We start from the raw sequence: 20036 nt of genomic DNA on the forward strand, positions 1-20036 counted from the left end.
AGAAAGTAGTCCGCTTCCCAAATTCCTATCTTTAATTCCTTAGTCGGCTAAAGTTCAATTTTAGGCTTGATTTATCTGTGGCCTCTACAAACGTTCATTCAAACCTAACCTATCGCAGTTACAAATATTTAATTTGCTTGAATAGTTTCAGATAATGAACACTTTTTAAGTGATTAGATTGTATTTATGCCACTTAACAAGCAGATTTTAATAGAGTATTTTGAAAATTGTTATGTTGAGAAATCAAAACAATAAAATCTCAAACCGAACTGATTGATTGAAGTATAGTAGATTTTTTGATGAGCGCAGGTATGATGATAAATAACGTCCTTCTTAGGACTAAATTTTAAATTTGGCAGTTGTGACGTTAAATAATACTTTAAGACGTTAAATTTGAAAGTTATGCCACTTCGCAGCGTGGCTTATAGCCCGGTGACACTTGTTAAAACTAAGCAGTGAGATGAAGCTATCAAATGTAAAAGTTGTACTTTGTATTTACACCCAATCCAAAAGTCCCAAATTTGACATTTATGAGCTTAAGTGACACTTTGATATGTTTCATACGTCACCTGACAGCTGTCAACTGTCAAAACTCATTCTGCTCTAACTGCAATACGCAGATTAGTTGTATTTTTTTGGCAAATTGCATTGCAAGTTGTATTTATAGCTCCATAGAGTTAAATTTAACAGTTGTGATAACAGACATTTTGATATGTTTTTTTATGACGGCTGACAGCTGTCAATGATTATGCAAAATTTCCAGTCCAAAATAGTTCTAGCATTTGGAGAAATCACACTGCACATTGTTATGGAGTTTTGAGTGAAATTTGATATTTGTGAGCTAAGTTAGGTTAGGTTAGGTTAGGTTAGGTTATAACTGATAAATTTTGTACCATGGAGCTGTAAACAGAACTTACAGTGCAATTACTCAAAGAAACACTATTTATTTGGTATTTCATACTTTCAGGTCGTTGGTGAGTGAGTTTTGACAGCTGTCACGTGACGCAAGCAAAGTATTAAAGTGTTCCTTAACATCTCAACTGCAAATTTGGCTTCATGGAACTTTAAACACAACTTCCAGTATAATTTCTCAAATTAGCAACTATGTCTAATTGTTTAGTTTCAGGTCACTAGTGAACGAATTTCGACAGTTATGACAGCTGTCACGTGACTTAACAAAAGAATAAAACTTTTTCTTAACGTCAGAACTGTCAAATTTGGCTCCATGGTGCTGTAAAGACTACTTGCTGTGACATTTTATAATTTCCAAATAGCCCAAAAAATTGTATTGTCCGAATTGTTGCTTATGATGTGTTCTTCACCATTCTCTTGAATTCTCCTAAAATTCCTTAAATTCTATTGGGACTTTCTTAAAAAATAAGTTTCTGAAGATTTTCTACCTCTTTACCTGAGGGTGTACAGGACCACCGGAGCGTTTATTAAAATATGTTTTATTTATTTATTTATTTACCAGGCTAAATACAGTTACAACGAACTAAACTATGAAAAAGAAACAACAAAAACAAAGGAGGACCAAAATCTCTTAGATTTAAATTATTTAGACTTAAAAAGAAAAGTGATCCTAGTGAAGTACCATTACCCTACAACACTGTGAGTACAAACTACATAAATTTAGTCTAATATTTGAACATTCATCTGTAGATTCCTGATCTGTCTCCTAAACTGTACCAAAGTTCCGCAAGAATAATCCAGCTCAGGTTCTCCGTTTGCCAGAACTCTAGTCGGAAAAGAATTTGCACCGTGGTTCATTCTGTGGAACGGAACGTGGAATAAATCGTTTGGTCGATTGGTTTTGAATGATACATGTAATGAAATATCTGAGAGTAGGTCAGGACAGTTAAATAATGGCTTTATAATTTTGTAAAGTAGGGTTAAATTATGCTCATTTCTCCTGTTTGACAATGTATCAGAACTGACTGAAGACGAGTGAAATCTATGTAGTGCTGGCCACAATTGGTGGGGAAGTCAGCTGGTCCACCAAGTGAGAACTTCCAGGCAATGTATCTTAAGATATTTCTCTGGACCCGCTCAATATCTCTCACATGACAATAGTAAGTAGGACTCCAAGGTCTAACCAGGGAGAAGTAAAGGAGCTTGACAGAATCCAGTGATCGAAAATCCATCGCTTAATAAATCCAAGCATTTTCAATGTAAAACTCAATGCCGGATCCAGAAGCACTCCCAGATCCATGATGGAGCTAACAATTCTAAGTCTTGATGAGTTCACTACATAAGTATAGCATATTGTATGTTTTTGAACCTTCACAGGCAACAAATTAAGCAATAATCAATTTTCGACATTTACTGCCATTAATAGTTGTAATGTGTGTGCATAAGCTCAGTCCTGTAGTTCCAATGGTCCCTAAAATATTGGCAAACAATTGATCCTAAAAAAATGTTTGACACCCTGTATGTCAAAAGTTAAGGCTGCGGAGAGAAAAATGAAAGATTACAAATTGAGTATCCTTTTCCTTGATGAATTTACAGTTTTCTGATGTGACACTTATTTAAGATGTACCTAAACTTTATCTGTTTCAATGGGACCACAACTGCTAACATTACCAACGTGCTGCTTCGCACTTATTTGACTTTTTTAGCTGCATAATGAGAAGTTTACAAATATGTTTTCTCAGTTTTTTATAGCCACAGTATAGTGTAAATTTGAGTGTAAATGGTATGATGATCGTGTGCCAATCTTTCTTGTGCAGTCATGTTTATTTATTTAATTCGCACTTTAGTGACATTGATTTGATACCATTGTGTTGTTTCATTTTATTTTTAAGTCAGTTCTAGAAAATTACCTTTTTCTAAGTTAGAAATAAATAATTTTTCTGTAAAAACCTTCAATTAGTTTAATATTAACGGATCAACTCAATGAATCCGTACAAAATTCCCTTTTAGATTAGTCCAGTCACGTGTCGTTGCCTGGTTTCATCTGTTGAAATGATCACGTGGATTTGAAAACAATATTTTGTCGTTATTTCAGGAGACCGGCGATTGAAAGGTGAATTAGGCCAAGTCAATATTAACTTTATAATTAATAAAACTCGAAACTACAAAGAACGTCATTTTTTTGGCTACAATACAAAAATTGCCGCGAACAATGCGTGATTTATGCAAATAAAAACGGTATTGATTTAGTGTTTTTTTTTATAGGTTGCCATAAAAATAATAGATAAGACTGTCTTAAATGAAGAAAACCTAACTAAGATATTCCGAGAGACTGCTATTTTAAAGAAACTACGTCACCCACACATTACCAGGCTGTACCAGTTGATGGAAACCAAACAGACGATTTACATGGTGACTGAATATGCCAGCAATGGAGAGATATTTGGTAAGATTTTTTTGTTATCTGTGTTATTGTGGTCATAAAAATTTATAGTTTATTTAAATTATTATTGTCATATTTATCTAATAGCTAAGCCAAATTTAATGTACAGTATACTCGACAGTATATGAGTGTCCAGAAGATTACGTCAAACTTTAACAATTTGTGGTCAACAAATAAGTTCTTTTAGAACGTTTGAGAAATTCCAATTATGTACTTACTTCTAGAGATGTCTTCAAGAAATTAAATTTTTGTGGGCTTCTCAAACTAATTTATGATTTCAACATTTTTATGTCTGATTTTATCATTATATGACCTTTATAGTTCAGTTTAGTGGCCATAAAGATGGTACAAAGGTTTTTTTAACAATTTTTGTTTTGTTTTGCAAAAATGAGTAAACTTAAGTATTTCGCACACTGTGAGGAACTGGCGGAGGTGGGAGGTGATAAATAATAATAAAATAGGCAAGATTGTCATGAATTCTGTTGGTTACAGTATCTTCATCTTGGATCACCATTCCTGTATTTGACATTTTAACAAACACTTTTCATAAGATGTTTTTGTTTTAAGGGTTAGTTCAAGTGCAGTGTTTGCAATATTTTATGTGCATCTAAATGTTCTCCGAAGCACAAAGTAGCCATTTTTTGGAGGGATGGATTGATGAAAGAATTTTGTACCCCTTATTGTCATTTTATCATGAATTGCCTTATATTACCTCACATTTTACAATATTGTTTCGCATCATTGAATTTGATTACATTTTTGTGTGTGAATTTGCTTTTCTTTGTAGTTATTTGCTATAGTACCTTTTTGCTGAATCCTTATTTTATTTTTGAGTGTTTCAAATTAAGTTTTGCCAACTTTGTAATTGATTAATTGAAGTTCTAAATTGCTTTTGTTTTATTGTAAAACTCTATTCTGGAAACTTACTTTTTATACTATAGGTTGAAGCAAGGAGTGAAGTAATACAGTTGGGTCTCCTGACTATAAAATTTAGACAGTTTCTTTACTACTAGTACTAAACGTTTTCGAGATATTTGAGGGAAAATTTTGTACACTAATTCCTAATATGCCAGTAATGCCCACTAACTTCTTGTAATGCCCGGTAAATCCTAATAATTAACCTAACCTAATCTGGCCTAACAATACCCACTAACTTCCTGAATTATCACAACTGGAGAGTTTAAAAAAACTTTTTTATTAAAAAAAGTAAAAACAAGAAAATATGGATGCTAAATGGTTGCACCAGAAAATATCAACTGCTGCTTATTTTAAATGGGACACTCTCTATATTTTTTTATTTTTGTATTCTACGTCAAATTCTAGACATATTTCGTGTATTAATGTCATATACCTATCTGTATCCGTTCCTAGATATTTACCATTTTATGTGAAATTTGATATTTTGGGTCTCCAAAACATTTTTAATTTATACGTTTCGTTTGGCCGCCAGAGGGCTCCAAAGCTAATGTTTTCCTTGACTGTTACCGCTCTAATATCTTTAAAGGATTTTTTTTTAAATGAGCCAGTTACGGCCCTGATATTTGGCACAAACCTAGCACAATGATTGTCAAATCTAGAGTAGTAGCAAAACTGTAAAAATACAATCATTAAGGTCGATTTTCGCTTGCACTAACTGGCCAACATAACGCAAAACCCATTAGGATAGTGGCGGTGTTTCAGGCAATTTTGACCCTTACGAAAATTGTCATTTTCAAAAACAGTTTTTCAAAAAATTTCCAAGCATTACGTCGTGGTAGATCTAGTAAGTCACGTGACCGTGTTTTCCTAATTTTCTATTGTCAAATTAGCCTTTAACCAGTCAAAAAATGTTTGTGGTGCATCCTGTCGCTAAACCGTAAATAACACACGTGTATTTGTAGCACTTTTATATGTCGATTGACAGCGAATGAATTGAGCTTCCCATTGACATATAAAAATCGATTGGTTAGCCGTTTGCCCGCTAGAGGGCGTCCAACCCTGACCAATTTTTTTGGGGTATCTTTTTGTTTAATTCTCAAAACTCGCATAATTGCACTGTCTTTGGTAGATTTTTATACGCCAATGAAATGAGCTTTCTAAAAATATCCCTATTTGGGTTGACAGGTTAAACGGTTTGGCTGCTAGAGGGCGTCAAATTTGACCATTTTTTTTATCACTTTTTTGGTAAATCCTCTTGTTTAATCTTTAAAAACTCGCTTAATTGCACTATTATTGGTAAAGTTTTATACGTCAACAGACAGCCAATGAAATGAGCTTTCTAAAAATACCCCAACTGAGGTTAATAGGTTGGACGGTTTGGCCACTAGAGGGGGATTTTTTCATGACTTTTTTGGTGCATTTTTTCGTTCTATCATTAATAACTAGCTTATTTGCTACACTTTGTATAAGTTTTTATATGTCAATGGATAACTAATGAAATAAGCTTTTTATTGACATATAAAAGTTGATTGGGAGGTTGTACGGTTTCGCCGCTAGAGACAGTCAAAATTTTTGAAAGTAAAAATTACAAAATTCTTACTTTTCCTTGTTTTCCAACGGATTTCATTAAAATTACAAAAGTTTACCAAAAAAAAATTATTGTATGATTGATGTGGTCAAAAACAAAAAGAAAAACTTGAAACTAAAGCTCTACTATTTGTGACCCCGTTTATCCGGTTCTAAGTGGAATGTAAACCTAGTCCACTGGGTGCAGAAACTTATTCTGAACATTTATGGTCTCTTGCAAAATTGCCGTAACTCTAACCGAGATATTTGACTTTTTGACATTTTTTTTTGCAACTTGCATCAAAATTTTCAAAATTTTGTGTCCGCCAGGGGTTTTAGCGACTGTAAAGAGTACACAGGGCTTTTGTCTGTATCAATCACACCACACTATTAGAACCGCTGGAAAGAAAAGGTGTCGACGCCCAAAATCTAAAAATCGTACAGAATCTTTATGAACAGGAAGTGTGCTTGTTTCGGTGACCTCTAAGGTGTGAGGTCAGACAAGGGTGTGTACTTAGTCCCATGCTCATTAATATGTATTCAGAAGCTATTTTCCAAAACGCCTTGGACGAGGCAGAAGACGGTCTGAAAGTCAATGGCAAGCTCATAAACAACTTAAGATATGCTGACGACACAGTGATAATAGCAGACAGTCCTGAAGAGCTGCAACAGCATATCGACTTCGGCGACGAAATGGGACTAAGGATTAATATCTCAAAAACAAAGATCATGCAAATAAGTTGCAATCCGAACAACTACTTCAACATAAATACATACGGTTCACCAATAGACCAAGTCACAAAGTTTAAATACTTAGGAAGTTGGATCAGCGAGGATCTGAACCCTGAGATAGAAATTAGATCCCGTATAAAGCAAGCTAGAGCCAATTTTATTAAAATGCGGAACCTGTTAAACGACAGAACACTTAATTTAAACATAAGATTCATCTTTGTTAGATGTTATGTGTATTCCACGTTACTGTATGAAGTTGAGGCCTGGACGCTGAAACTCAGCAGCATTAACAAGCTGGAAGCATTTGAGATGTGGGTATACCGCAGAATGCTGCGCATTCCATGGACCGATCATACCACCAAGAGGTCTTACATAGAATGAACAAAGATCGAACAATTCTCGAAACCATAAAAAAACGAAAGACTGCTTACCTTGGCCATGTCATGAGATAGAACAAGTACAGATTCCTACAACTGATTATGGAGGGAAAGATTGAGGAACGTGGTCCCGGGTAGACAGTGCTCTTGGCTGAGAAACATAAGGGATTGGACAGGCTTAGATTCAAACTCCCTAATAAGAAGAGCCCAAGACAGAGACGATTTTGCCAGAATTGTTGCCGATCTTCATTGAATGGAGAGGGCATTCCAAGAAGAAGAAGAAAGAGTACACAAAACGAGAAACAGATAGAAAGATAGTTAAATTTTTATAACGCACTGCCTGTTGTGACTTTGTTTACTCGGTTCTAGGCGGGTGCAAACGTAGTCCATTGGGTGCAGAAAGTCATTCTAAACGTTTATGACTTTGTTTACTTTTATTAAAAAATTGCCGAAAAATTTTGTATCTCCGCTATTTTAGCCACTGTAAAAAGCTCAAAATGTCGTTTTGAACTGCTCTTTCATCTCGTGCTAACCGCCACAATTCCACACATACAGGGTGTTCAAAAAACAAAAAGAAAATCAGTTCAATTTGAAACCCAGTTTAACCGGTTCTAGGCGGGTGAGAAACGTAATCTTCTGGGTGCAGAGTCATTTTTAAACATTTATGGCCTCTACCAAAATTTTTGTTACTCTAACCATTTACGTGATATTCGACTTTTTTTTTGGTAAATTGCATCAAAATTTTGAAAATTCCTTACCTCTGCCATTTTTGGAGGTTTCAGCGACTGTAAAAAGTTCAAAATGTTCGTCTTGAACTGCTCTTTCAAAAAACAAAAAGAAAATCATTTAAATTGGAAACCAACGCTCTGCCAGTTGTCACCGCGTTGGGTCTAAGTTGACGTAAATCTCGTTCCACTGAGTGCATAATGTCTTTCTGAACATTTTTGGTTTCTTAATCAAGTTGTAAGTTGTGATTTATTCATATTTTTTACAGTTCTGTCGTATGTCATATCGTCGTTACAATGCCAAAACCACGAATGTTTAATGTTCACGTGACACAAACATTCTCTGACTTGTGGCCAATGGATGTATCTGCTTTTCTGATTATTAGTTGAAAATTATCTATGCAAACACACCTATTGTTTAACATGGTACATTTGTGGTTATGGCATTGTATCGACGATTCGGTGATGCAAAGTCCATATGTGCAGCGTTTATGTAACTGAATGCTGCTTTTTTTAAATTAGTAAAATCTAGACAGAAATATTTACTTTTTTATTTGCGTAATTCTAACCGTTTCCAAGATATTCGACTTTTTCTTATTTTTTTTAACAAAAATTGTATCCAAAATTTTCACAGATATCAGTGAATTATATTGCGGAAGGTGAGTAAAGTGTAAAATTTTAATTTAATAATTTAGTAATAATGGGATACAATTTTTATATCTTTGGAATTGAATTAAAAACAAGAATTCGTTGGTTACTTGAAAAACCATGATTAAGTTCCAGCAGAAAAGTTAAGTTTAGTCTTCTGGGTCATCCAGGCGATTAAACTGATTCCTTACATTTAGATGCAAAGAGTCACAGTTAAAACGGTACTAAATTTAACCTATCTTAAACAAATTTTACTAAAAATATGTAGTTTTCATGCATTCATTCAACATTCATGATTATGGATTATGTTCTAATTTACAATTTGTTTTAAATGCAGATCATCTGGTAGCCAAAGGCCGAATGTCGGAACCAGAAGCGAAGAGGATATTCAGACAGATCGTTTCCGCGGTCAGTTACTGTCATTCGAACGGCGTGGTGCATAGAGATTTGAAGGCTGAAAACTTGTTGTTGGACCACAACATGAACATTAAAGTAAGTAGTTTCTAAACGCATTTTAAACGTTACGACGATTAATTTTATTTTGTCATACAAATAAGGTAGAAAAACTGGTCTAGCGGTTGTTGTTGGAGGCGCACTCATAGATTTTGGTCAATAATTTTATTTCAATTACTTGCATTGACGTCTTTAAAGGATAACTGGCCTGTCTTTTTGCAGCCATGGTTTATTTATCCACCAGTTAACTTAAAGTTCAGGAAAGGAATTTGTTTGGTTGTTTGGTTTCAACAAAGTTTAAAAATAGTATGTTTCTATTAAAATATACCGTGTGAACCACACCAATTGCTATAGACCACTATTGCTATCTTTTAAATCCGTAAGAGTTACGAGTCCATTAACTTTTTTTAGACAAAAGTTGGCAAATTTTATGAAAAGTTGAGATTTTGAGTTGATAAATTTGATTCAGTTTCTGAGATATCAACTCTAACTTTTCTAAATACCTAGGGGTATACCTATACCCTTCTAAGAACCTAGATTTTTTGAATTTGAGTTGTAATAATGTAAATACCCAAGATTAGTTGATCCTTTAGAAACCATACATTATGTGTGATATGACTCTGATGTCCGTTTCGCCAACATTAAGTTGAGTTTAAGGACAGCTTAGATATAAGTTTAATTTAGACTGTGTTATTTTGCACCTGACCTGTCACATTCAAACCTCATTTAGCTTAAGTTGAACCTACTTGGAAGTGTCGGGGAAACAGACATAATTACCGTAACTTATTAGGGGTTAGTCACAGGGAATTAACTGTGGAGAGAGGGTTTTGCTGTATTTTTTTTTCTTTTGGTTGGCAATCATGACTCTGTTTGTAGCAGCTCAAAATAGTTCTGCTGAGCTCTCTCAACATCAAGTTCTCAAGTTCCGCAATCATGAGATTCCTACCCTTGTATTATAGTTTGTAGTAGGGAGTATTGGTCATTATTTCTCATAACATGCCCCGGGTGTTCCTGATTATTTTTCTTAATGGTATACATTATTTTTGGATTTTTTTTTTAATTCTTCTGATGGTATTCTGAGCATTCCTCTATACAGCACCATTTTAAATGCTTCTAGTCTTCTTGTGGTGGCCTTTGCCAGTCTCCAAGATTTTTCGCCATAGAGCAATACAGATTTTACATAAATCTTACTTTCGTTTCTAGAGATATGTTGTGCCTTTTGAAGATGACACTCAGTTTGTTAAATACAGTCCTCACTTTCTCTATATTTTATCTCTTGTGTGTTGTCCCATTGAGTGAATTCAACAATATGCAACAAGAGTATTTTAAGTATTTTGATATGATTTGTGAAATAACTTCATAAATAAAAAATTAAAAAAATTACTTTTTTCTAATTATTACATATCTCAAAAATTGAAACAAATACTTTATGTTCGAATACACCATTTCTAATTGCACAACTTCTTCCTAATTTGCATCCTTAGCATTATTACTTGCATTATTATTTTTCAATTTCCTGTAAGTGGGCCTCGGCCTGTTGGAAATAAACGGCTTTATTATTATTATTATTATTTATTATCCTTATTTTAGACTAATCCAGACTTGGTACATATGCTGTTAAATAAAGAAAAAGATCTGTCTGCGACATTTTTTGGAACAACGTGTATAATTCAAATATGCTGTGATCAAATATTTAGTATCAATGCTACAAATTTTATATTAACATATTTTCTTTCAAAATGAATAAGGAACTAACCTAACCCAATTTGATTCTTTTTACATTAGAGTTTTACTGATAGTACTCTGTCTCTAAAACTCTAAATGTATAGTTTCAAAAGGACTATCCTACAAGTTTGTATGAGACAAGAAAATAGCAACAAATCCAGGCCTCGATTTTTTAACGAAACCTCTGCAAATGTACACGTGTATTACATGAGTAAAAATAGAATATAATACGCATTTAAAATAACCAAAAAAAGTGTCAGATTCATTGAAGTTTATATCTCAGAAACTGTACAAAATTTGGTAATTGTGTCTCGGGATTTTATCTTGTTATCAAATTTGAGAACTTTTGGCTAATTTAATAGAACTTAGTGTGCATAGTGGCCCATAGAAATTGTTTCTGCCTGTTTATCTGTAAAATATACAATTTGACTTTTAAAACCAACCACAAAGAATTGAATTATTTCTGTAAAAGAAATGAGTATCTGAATATGGATAATTCATAAATTTCCTCCTAAATTCCTAATCTTGGAAAAATCATATTCAACATATCAGGCTTTAAATATCATCTTGGACCTGTAACCGCCTAATATCTGTAAACCAATGATGTAAGTATGCTAACACAAAGCTTAATTTGGTTCAAATACCAATTTAAAATTAGTTTATAAAAATTAACTTATTCTACAAATGAACTTAACTTATCCAACATCAAGCTTGCATTAATCCTGGTTAACAAAAACTTTAAACGTGTAAAATAAGAATAATTAATTTTTTTATAGAATCTCTCATATATGATTATATGAATACCAAATTAAAAAGAACACACAGTCTTTTCCACAATAAAATTGTAGTTAAATGTTCAAATTAATGTTATCTATGCTAAAACTGATCAAAAACCGGTATATCCAAGATGTTCATTAGTTTTAGATTATGAATAAATTGAGTTCATCAAGTAAGGAAAAATGTCTGTTTGGCTGCGCCAGTTAAAGAAAACTTAAGCGATTTATGGTTTACATCATTGGGTTCAGTAAAATATAGAATACATAGAAGATTCAATCAATGTTAAGGCTTCCTTTGAGGAAGTGGCTAATATTTATGATTCATGGTGCCTCAATGTTTCAAAGCAGTTTATTCAATCAGTTTGTATAAGTATTTGCACCACTAATTGATAACACAAAATTGTAATTTGCGTTTTATCGCAATTATTTCACTAAACTTGTTAATTTAACTAACTGCAGCTGGTTGCCACTTCAAGGTGCCTACAAATCAGAATTTTTAAATTAAATATTTACTTTCTGGTATTACATTCTTAAAAAGCAAAAATTGGATGACATAACAATGTTTTGCCACACAACTAGAACAATATACTTCCATTTGTTTTAGCTATTTTTCATAGAATATCAATCCAATGTATAAATAGTCTACCGAGACTGCTTCTCTCAATTGCTGTCTTTAAAAAAAGCCAGGGATGGGTAATTTTGGGTTAACTATCTCATTATCACGCGACGACAGAATATCATTATAATAACGCTGATAATTTTTCAATTAACTTTTTGTTTCCTTATTATGGAATAAGAAAATACATGCAATTAGAAAATGTTCATTTTCTATTTTAGGCCATTTATTTGACAAAACCCAGAAAGTTTAAAAAAAATACACTGCTAATCATTTTTATGTTTAGCGAAAAAGTAGTAAATACCTGCTGTACTTACGGTTCAGCTGAACGGGAAGTAACATACAGGATTTAAGGAAATTTGTTAGAATATTTTCATTTTATTTAATAATTAGGATGATTTTGATGAAGTCATACAAAAAATAGTGTAAGCATCCCGAACAGTACTGAATAAATGTGATGTGAATGAACAGTGAATAAATCATGGCAAGAAGTCAAAATGCTTGCCAGAAATAGAGTCCGATGGAGAAATTTTGTTGAGGTCCGCCATGGAATCATAGGAATAGTGATATTGATTGATCATGAACAGTAACAGCTTTACTGATCTCAGACAAGTTAGAGGCTTTGCTTCGCTCAGCCTCCAAACTTTGTCATCAATTAGTACAGCTTACTTACTGTTCTTGATACTTATTATACTAATTCAAAACTACGTTTATGATTTCCATTTTTTACTAATCCCAGTGGTAAAGTAATACAAATTTAATTAGAGCTATGTTTGAAGTAAAAAAACTACAATCTAGTAACTTGAAAACCATTTATAATTAGGTATAGAAAAATTATTATACAATAATAATATTAGAATTAAATAGCAGATCGAAAAGTAATATGAGTGGTATAGAAACGTCCTTGGTAACATTACCCTGGATTCATCGTCCTTCTCTCTTTACTACTTGATGAATGCCTATGATTTGGAAAAATATTTTATCCTACTTAAGAGATTAAATTTAATCAATTTCAAACTTCTACATTTTGTAGACTAGGACTTTCTACCGATATACATATGTATCAAGTAGAAAATGTTTCAGAGCAAATCTGTAACAAATATCTACACTGGGTTTTGTGGAATGTATTGCTGCTATACCTGTAACCATAATCTTAGATCAAAGAGAAGTAGAAGTCGAATACAAAGGAGGTAATAAAGCTCATTATGGAGAAAAAACACTGCCAGCACATATTAAATAACCTTAGGCACTACATTAAACCAAGTTTTAATTAATACCTATTTTGTTGGGGCTGGGGATGACTTACGAGGGAGAGATTTGAATTTATTAATCCACCATCCTTAGCAGAGGTGATTAGGCAGGACCTGCTACCCGATAGGTCATTTGAAGTTATTATGGGACAAAATAGAAGCAAGAAAAAACTGCTGAATAACGGGCTCCCTAGGGCTCCGTACTTGCCCCTCTGCTGTTTAGCCTCTATATAGCTGATCTTCCAAAGACCCAATCAAAAAAGTTTGGCTATGCGTATGACTGGGCAGCAGACATAAATCATTGGAAACAAGCCGATTTGTCTACAATAAGAGACTTCAGCCCAGCGCAGCAAAAACTGAAGTGTCCAGTTTCCATCTTAACAATCGAATGGCAACTAAGAATCTCAATGTCTACCTTGAGGGCCGCCAACTCTCTCATAACAAGTATCCAAAGTATTTAGGGGTCATACTTGATAGAACGTTATCGTTTAAGGAACACTTATTTGGTACAATCAAGTCCACCCCATCTTACTGGCTACCAGTGCTCAGCCACATACCACCGGCGAATCCACTTAGACAGCATGCTCTCATCAGGTAATTTAGAAAAATAACAGAGAACCCGCAACTACCAATAAACGCTGACTGTGACGACTTAGAGGTAAGCAGACTCCGCTCACGAAACCCTCCCATGAAGACAGCCAGAGTGCTCCATGATGAAGATTTCAGCCTGACTGAATCTTGGACGTAATATTGGAGGGACAACTCATCCCCTCAGAATCATGATATGCCCTGCATAACCGAAAACCCCCCAGGCTTGAACCTGCTACGCAGGCTTTAGTCGACCATCAACAGAGTACGGACGAACCATGGCAGATGTGCGCACTCCCGCCGCAGATGGGGCAAGATTCCCTCACCGGAATGCGACTGTGGGGCCGTCCGCCAGACTATTTCGCATATCACACAGGAATGCCCGACTAGAGCATACCTTGGCAACCGTGGAGACTTCCTGATGGCAACAGACGCCGCAATTGACTATTTAGCTTCGCTGAGTGTTTGTTTGTGATTACATGTCACTTTCGTCCTGATGTTATATGTATTGTAATTGAGCATATTATGTACTATATTTAGACTGTTCGTAAAGTTACTTTGTGTAGAAAATCCATACGATAAAAAAAACATTAGACAGGAAACCTAGTTTCCTGCGCTACTTGTTAAACTCACTTAATCTATAATAACATGGGTCTCACTGTCTCTCCTCTTGTGAAAAGAGAGCCAGCGCATTGTTTTGCGACTTGAGCTTCTGAAGATGGACATTTATATGTCCGAAACTAGTAGAGTAGGCCTTATTCTTTAAAGGCTGAAATAAAGTATTGTGGAGACGACTGTATGTCATTTCTTACCTTTTGTATAATCTTAGATGTTAAACTTTGACAAAACATTAAACCTAAAAATTTATTTATTTTTTTGAGAGTTCAAATATAATTTGTTGTTTATTTTGCTTAAAAGTGTTGAACGATGACAATGATACTGAAAATATCCAAATTCTTGGGTAATTCATCAAATAGTATATTTCATTACCAGTCCAGAAAAAAGGTTTTTTCGGTGCGTGCGTGGCAGTTTTCCATGGAAGGCGAAGCCGACACGGGATGTCATGCGAGAACGGGAAAAACCATTTCGGACGTGTAATGAACGATACTTTTCATTATCAGACTCTGAAAAACGTTTACTTCATTTAAATATGTTATTAGGGAAATACCTTGACATTGATAGTGACAAGATAGTTATTGTTGAAAATGGTGAGGTTTTGTTTTTTGTTTATCAATCCCAATCCTCTGACCGGTTTCGCCGTATTACGGCTCATCAGAGAGGCTATAGGGCTTGATAGTTATTGTTGTTATAAAATGTGTGCAGGTAGTTGTATTGATTGTATAAAACTGATTTTTCTAATTTTGGCATATAAAGTGACACTTTTCAAAACTGATTAGAGTGACAAAACGTTTTACTTTATATAACTAGTTACATAAAGTATCACTTTATGTAACTAGTTATGAAAAGTTCATTTCATCACTCCCTGTTTTTATGCATTTCCGTAGAAACATATGGGCAACATCCATCATAACATGTCATTGTCACTGTTTATACAAGGTGCTATGAAAGTGAATATTTGTATTAAATCACTTTAAAAGATGGTTTTCACAGCTTTTTGGTCCAAATTAGAAAAAATTATGTATGCAACACGTTTCGAAAAGGTCTTATTGTGTAACTCTTCGTTACTGTAACTGTAAAATCGAACTTTTCGTAACTGGTTACATAAATAGCTATTTAGCTGCAACTTGAGCTCATATTGTAGCATAAAATCAGCATATAAAATCATTCCATATTGGATGGTAATGTAACACACCAGATCCTTAAAAAAATGGTTTTTATGCAAGAAATAATACGTTTTTGTTAGCGTATTGGAAAACCCACCAGTTATAAACAGCGCACCGAAAATGGGCTCTTTTGTGCGTCCTCACGGAAAAGATACATTTTTTCGACTATGTCAGTCGAGAAATAGATAGTTTTCTGAGTCGTACAATGAAAAATGTTTTGTTTGTACCAACCAGTCTCCATTCATATTTAACAACTTTCATCTTTTTTTAAATAAAATATTTCTTAATCGCTGTAAGTACAAAAAATTCTAATTTATTTTCATAAAGCTTGCCGACTTTGGGTTCAGCAATCAGTTCACTGAAGGCAACCTCCTGACTACGTTTTGCGGATCACCACCCTACGCCGCACCTGAGCTTTTCCAAGGGCTCAAATATGACGGACCTAAAGCAGACATATGGGTCGGTACCATTTTCTTAGGATTTACCCCTAGGTTTGACAGCGTATTGTTTCTTTTCAGAGTTTGGGAGTGGTAGTATACGTTTTAGTATGCGGTTCATTACCTTTTGACGGGCATACGTTGCAAGCGCTTAAAAACGTGGTCATCGAAGGGAAATTTCGGATTCCCTATTTTATGTCCCAAGGTTTTCAGTTTCACGTATTTGTATCTACAGGAAATTTAAAGTGTCAGTTACAGAATGCGAGCATCTGATTCGGCACATGCTAGTCGTCGACCCAGAGAAGCGGATGACGATGCAACAAATCGTGAAACACAAATGGTTGAGTGACGCTGAACCTCCATTGCAACTGGACATGGCCGAAGATCAGCTGCTGAACAACACAGTTATTGATCACATGCTTCAGGTAAGTTTTAGGATGTTTTACAGTACAATTTGATTTTTGAAGCAACTAAATTTGTAGAATTGTGCTTTGCTTTATCTTATTCTAAAAATGTTCAAAAATCCAAGGATACAATTCTGTTCGTTTTAAGGTCAGCAAATACATATTGATAAGACTTAATCATAGCATTTGTAGTGATCACTTAAAGGATTTGCAAAGTATAGGAAAGTGAAATTAATTTAAAGCATAAAATAAAAAAAAACCTAAAACATATCTGGAAAATTGTAGTAAAATATGGCACTCTCTTTTAAAACGCTTTTGGGGAAAATATATCGTTTAAGGGTTGGCGACACTGTTCTTTCTTAAACCGGATTTAGTGTAAAATGTTATATTTGAAAATCATCACATTGGTTTTTCCGTTTTTCAGTTACCGGGATTGGACAGAACGGTTATACAAAGATCTCTGGAGATGCACTCGTTCGATCACATCTATGCTATCTACCATTTATTGTTAGATAAACTAAAGCGTAGAACAATGAACTTCCAAAGTAAAGTGGCCAGACGAGAACGCACTATGGGAGGCAGTACTCAATCGAAGGTATGGGGAAGACGATATTTAGATTTTCTTAATTGAATATGAACCAAATGCCAAAATGCAAAAGAGTAGAATCTAGATAATATAGTTTTTAAAGCAGTTTAACATATATTTATGATGAGTAACAAGTAAGGCCTCGAGATGGTTCAAGGTAATTTTCTCCACAAAGAATTTACTGAAAACGGTATTATCCAGAATTTTGAATATTTCTTTTTCGTTAAATTCACAGTAATTTACCGAGAATATACTTTTTATTTGTCAGTTGTGAATAAATGCTAATACAACCATCAAAAGTTTTCAGACTCTAAAACACCTTTTCCACGTGGAAAAGCTTGATAATTACATTTAAATCAATGTTGCCAAAGTCAAAACTCTTGATTCAGTCATTTTGGCAATGTCGAAAAGCTGAAGGAGCTTTTAATTCGTGCGGTTGGAAAAACGCGGACCACTTTGACGAACTGACCTAGCTATGACGCTTAATGACAGGCTCGTAGTCACCTGACAGCTGTCCAAATGCATTAAACAGTGCCGTGAAACTGTAAACTGTCAAATTATCCCGTCTCTTTAATAAATCACGCAGCAAATTGTTATTCGTAACTCAGTGGATTTAAATTTAACAATTGTGACTTTAAATGACACTTTAATACGTTAAATTTGTCAGTTATGACTCTTCACAGCGTGGCTTATAGTCAGGTGTCTTCTTATGTCTATTAAAACTCATTCAGCAGTGAGATTGAAACTATCAAATATGCAAAACCTTTGTACATTGTATTTAAACGTCAATAACGCTTCAAATTTGACATTTGTGATGCTAAGTGAGACTTCGATATGTTTCTTGACAGGTGTCAACTGTCAGAATGCATTCAGAGTTAACATACAACTGAAATACATAGATTTCTTTGATAAATTGCATTACAAGTTGTATTTATAGCTCCATAAAGTTAAATCTAACAGTTGTGACATTAACAGGCAGTTTTATGTTTTTACGTCACCTGACAGTTGTCAAAAATTACTCAGCTGTGACGCGAAATTACCAATTACCAAAATAGTTCTACTACTTGAATAAATCACACTGTACATTGTGCTTATAGTTCTATGGAGCGAAATTTTACAGTTCTGACGTTTTTCAAGTACTTACTTACTTACTTACTTTCCGTGTCTGGGTCACCATTGTTAAATTTTGTGCTTCCAAAAATCGCCCACATAGGTGGCTTTGTCTTTTGAAGATATAAGGTCTGGGCCCATGCAAGTTTCTCCCATGTTCGGGCATTCAGTCAGATGCTGATGGTCTTGGATTGCGCCGCATTCACATGTGTCATCCTCTTTGTATCCCCATCTTTTTAAGTTGCAGCGTGAGACGCCTGTTCTTAATCTGTTAAGTGCTCTCCATGTTGGAAAAGGTAAATTGTGTCCAGGGGCCAGCTCTTCCTTTGCATCAAGTCTAGTACGGATAAGGGGCGCGCGCCATAAATTTTCTTGTCGTGCTTCAGATGTAGTTTCTAGGGGTGTTGTCGTCTGTATGAAACTTTTCCGAGATTTGCGTCTACTTGTCTACTATGGTCGGTTTCTTGCTTTTTTCGCTCAAGTTCCGCTGCAACACTTCTTCTGATTGTGAGTGGGGCAATATTGGGTATATTTCCTCAATTGGCGTTGGTTTTAAGCAGCCAGATACTATGCGCACAGTCTCATTCAGTGCCACATCAATGTGTTTGGTGTATTCAGCGTATTCGGCGGTAGAGAAACACTCACACACACATTTCGTGTTCGTGAGTTTTCGGATGATGTTGTTCCTTGCGCATACTTTTTCTTTGACCTCTTGACAGTGTTTCCGAAAGGTTAGAGTTCGATCCAGTCGAATGCCTAGTGTATTATTGTGCTCCAAAACTTGACCTTCCTGTGATACCTTCCTTTGTGCCTTCTTATTTCTGAGGTGAAAGGCACACACCTGTGTTTGGTAGGGTTAGGTTTGAGGTGGTTATTTTTATAGTAGACTTCTAGGTTATCAAGGGCGCGTGACAGTTTATCCTCTACTTCTGTGAAAGTTCTGCCTTGGGTTGCTACGGCCGTGTCATCCGCATATATGAACCGTCTTGTCTGTTCATTTATGGGTTGGTCATTAGTGTAGATATAATAAAAAATAAGGTTAGGCGCGAGGACGCTTCCCTGAGGCAGGCCGTTTTTCTGATTTCTCCTTTGGCTGTTCTTGGATTGTAGAGTTACATAGAAACTTCGATTTTGGAGAAAACACTCTACTCATTTGGTCAAACGGAAGTCTTTTGTGAGGTCATAGAGCTTTGATATTAGCCTTTGATGATTTGCAATATCATATGCCGCAGACAGATCTATGAAAGCTACTCCAGTTATCTGTTTCCGCTCGAACCCATCTTCAATATACTGGGTGAGGTTAAGGGTTTGGCTACAGCAGGATTTGCCTGGTCTGAAGCCTTTGTTCTGGTATCACTTCTTCTTCAATGATATCCGAGACTCGGTTAAGAACCACTCTCTCGAGGACTTTAAATAGGTGGCATAGCAAGGAGACAGGTCTGAAATTTTTGGGGTCTGTTGGCTCTTTTCCTGGTTTCAGAAGGGCAATTACTCTAGCTTTCCTCCAGGATTTTGGGATTTGCATTGTAGCGACGCATTGGTTCATCATTTGTGTGAGCCAGGTTATGGTTAGGGGCACAAAGTGCTTAATTTGCTGACCGGATTTTGTTCAGGCCTGCAGCCTTGTTTTCATTTATTTGCTGAATTACCCGTTTCACTTCGTCAGTGCTAAATGGAACACAAAGGACATCATTTTCGCTGTTAATAGTTTTCAAGTGACAAAGTTATTTATTTAAGTGTTCCTTAACGTCAAAATTGAAAAATTTGGCTCCGTGGAGATGCCAACACAACTTACAGTGCAATTCCTTAAAGAAACACTACTATTTGACATTTCGATATCTTATACTTTGTTGTTGATTTTTTCGACATATCGATATTTTATACTTTCTGGTCACTTGTGAGTAAGTTTTAACATTTGTTGTGACAGTTGTCACGAGACGCATACAAAGTATTAAAGTGAGTAACTGTGAAATTCTGTTCTATGAA

At 34.9% G+C, this 20036-nt stretch overlaps 1 protein-coding gene across 5 annotated transcripts in view; it reads left to right on the forward strand.

The window, feature by feature from the left end:
- LOC145726872 (uncharacterized) overlaps positions 1-20036 on the forward strand; it is a 108555-nt gene that overhangs the window by 7389 nt on the left and 81130 nt on the right. For 4 of the 5 annotated variants that reach the window (XR_014177712.1, XR_014177711.1, XM_081976154.1 and 1 more), the window contains exons 2-7: positions 3178-3358; positions 8659-8813; positions 15841-15972; positions 16032-16155; positions 16209-16375; positions 16779-16949. Coding sequence is in view for 3 of the 5 variants with exons in the window: in XM_081976154.1 (XP_081832280.1) it covers positions 3178-3358; positions 8659-8813; positions 15841-15972; positions 16032-16155; positions 16209-16375; positions 16779-16949 (930 nt within the window). In the remaining 2 variants the exon portion in view is untranslated. Of the gene's footprint in view, positions 1-2885; positions 3026-3177; positions 3359-8658; positions 8814-15840; positions 15973-16031; positions 16156-16208; positions 16376-16778; positions 16950-20036 lie in introns of those variants that run through there. The other variant, XM_081976155.1, reaches the window with a different exon arrangement.

This window comes from Ips typographus, linkage group LG3 (assembly GCF_016097725.1).
Source record: "Ips typographus isolate SLU linkage group LG3, UJ_Ityp_2.0, whole genome shotgun sequence".
Taxonomy (NCBI): Eukaryota; Metazoa; Arthropoda; class Insecta; order Coleoptera; family Curculionidae; genus Ips; species Ips typographus.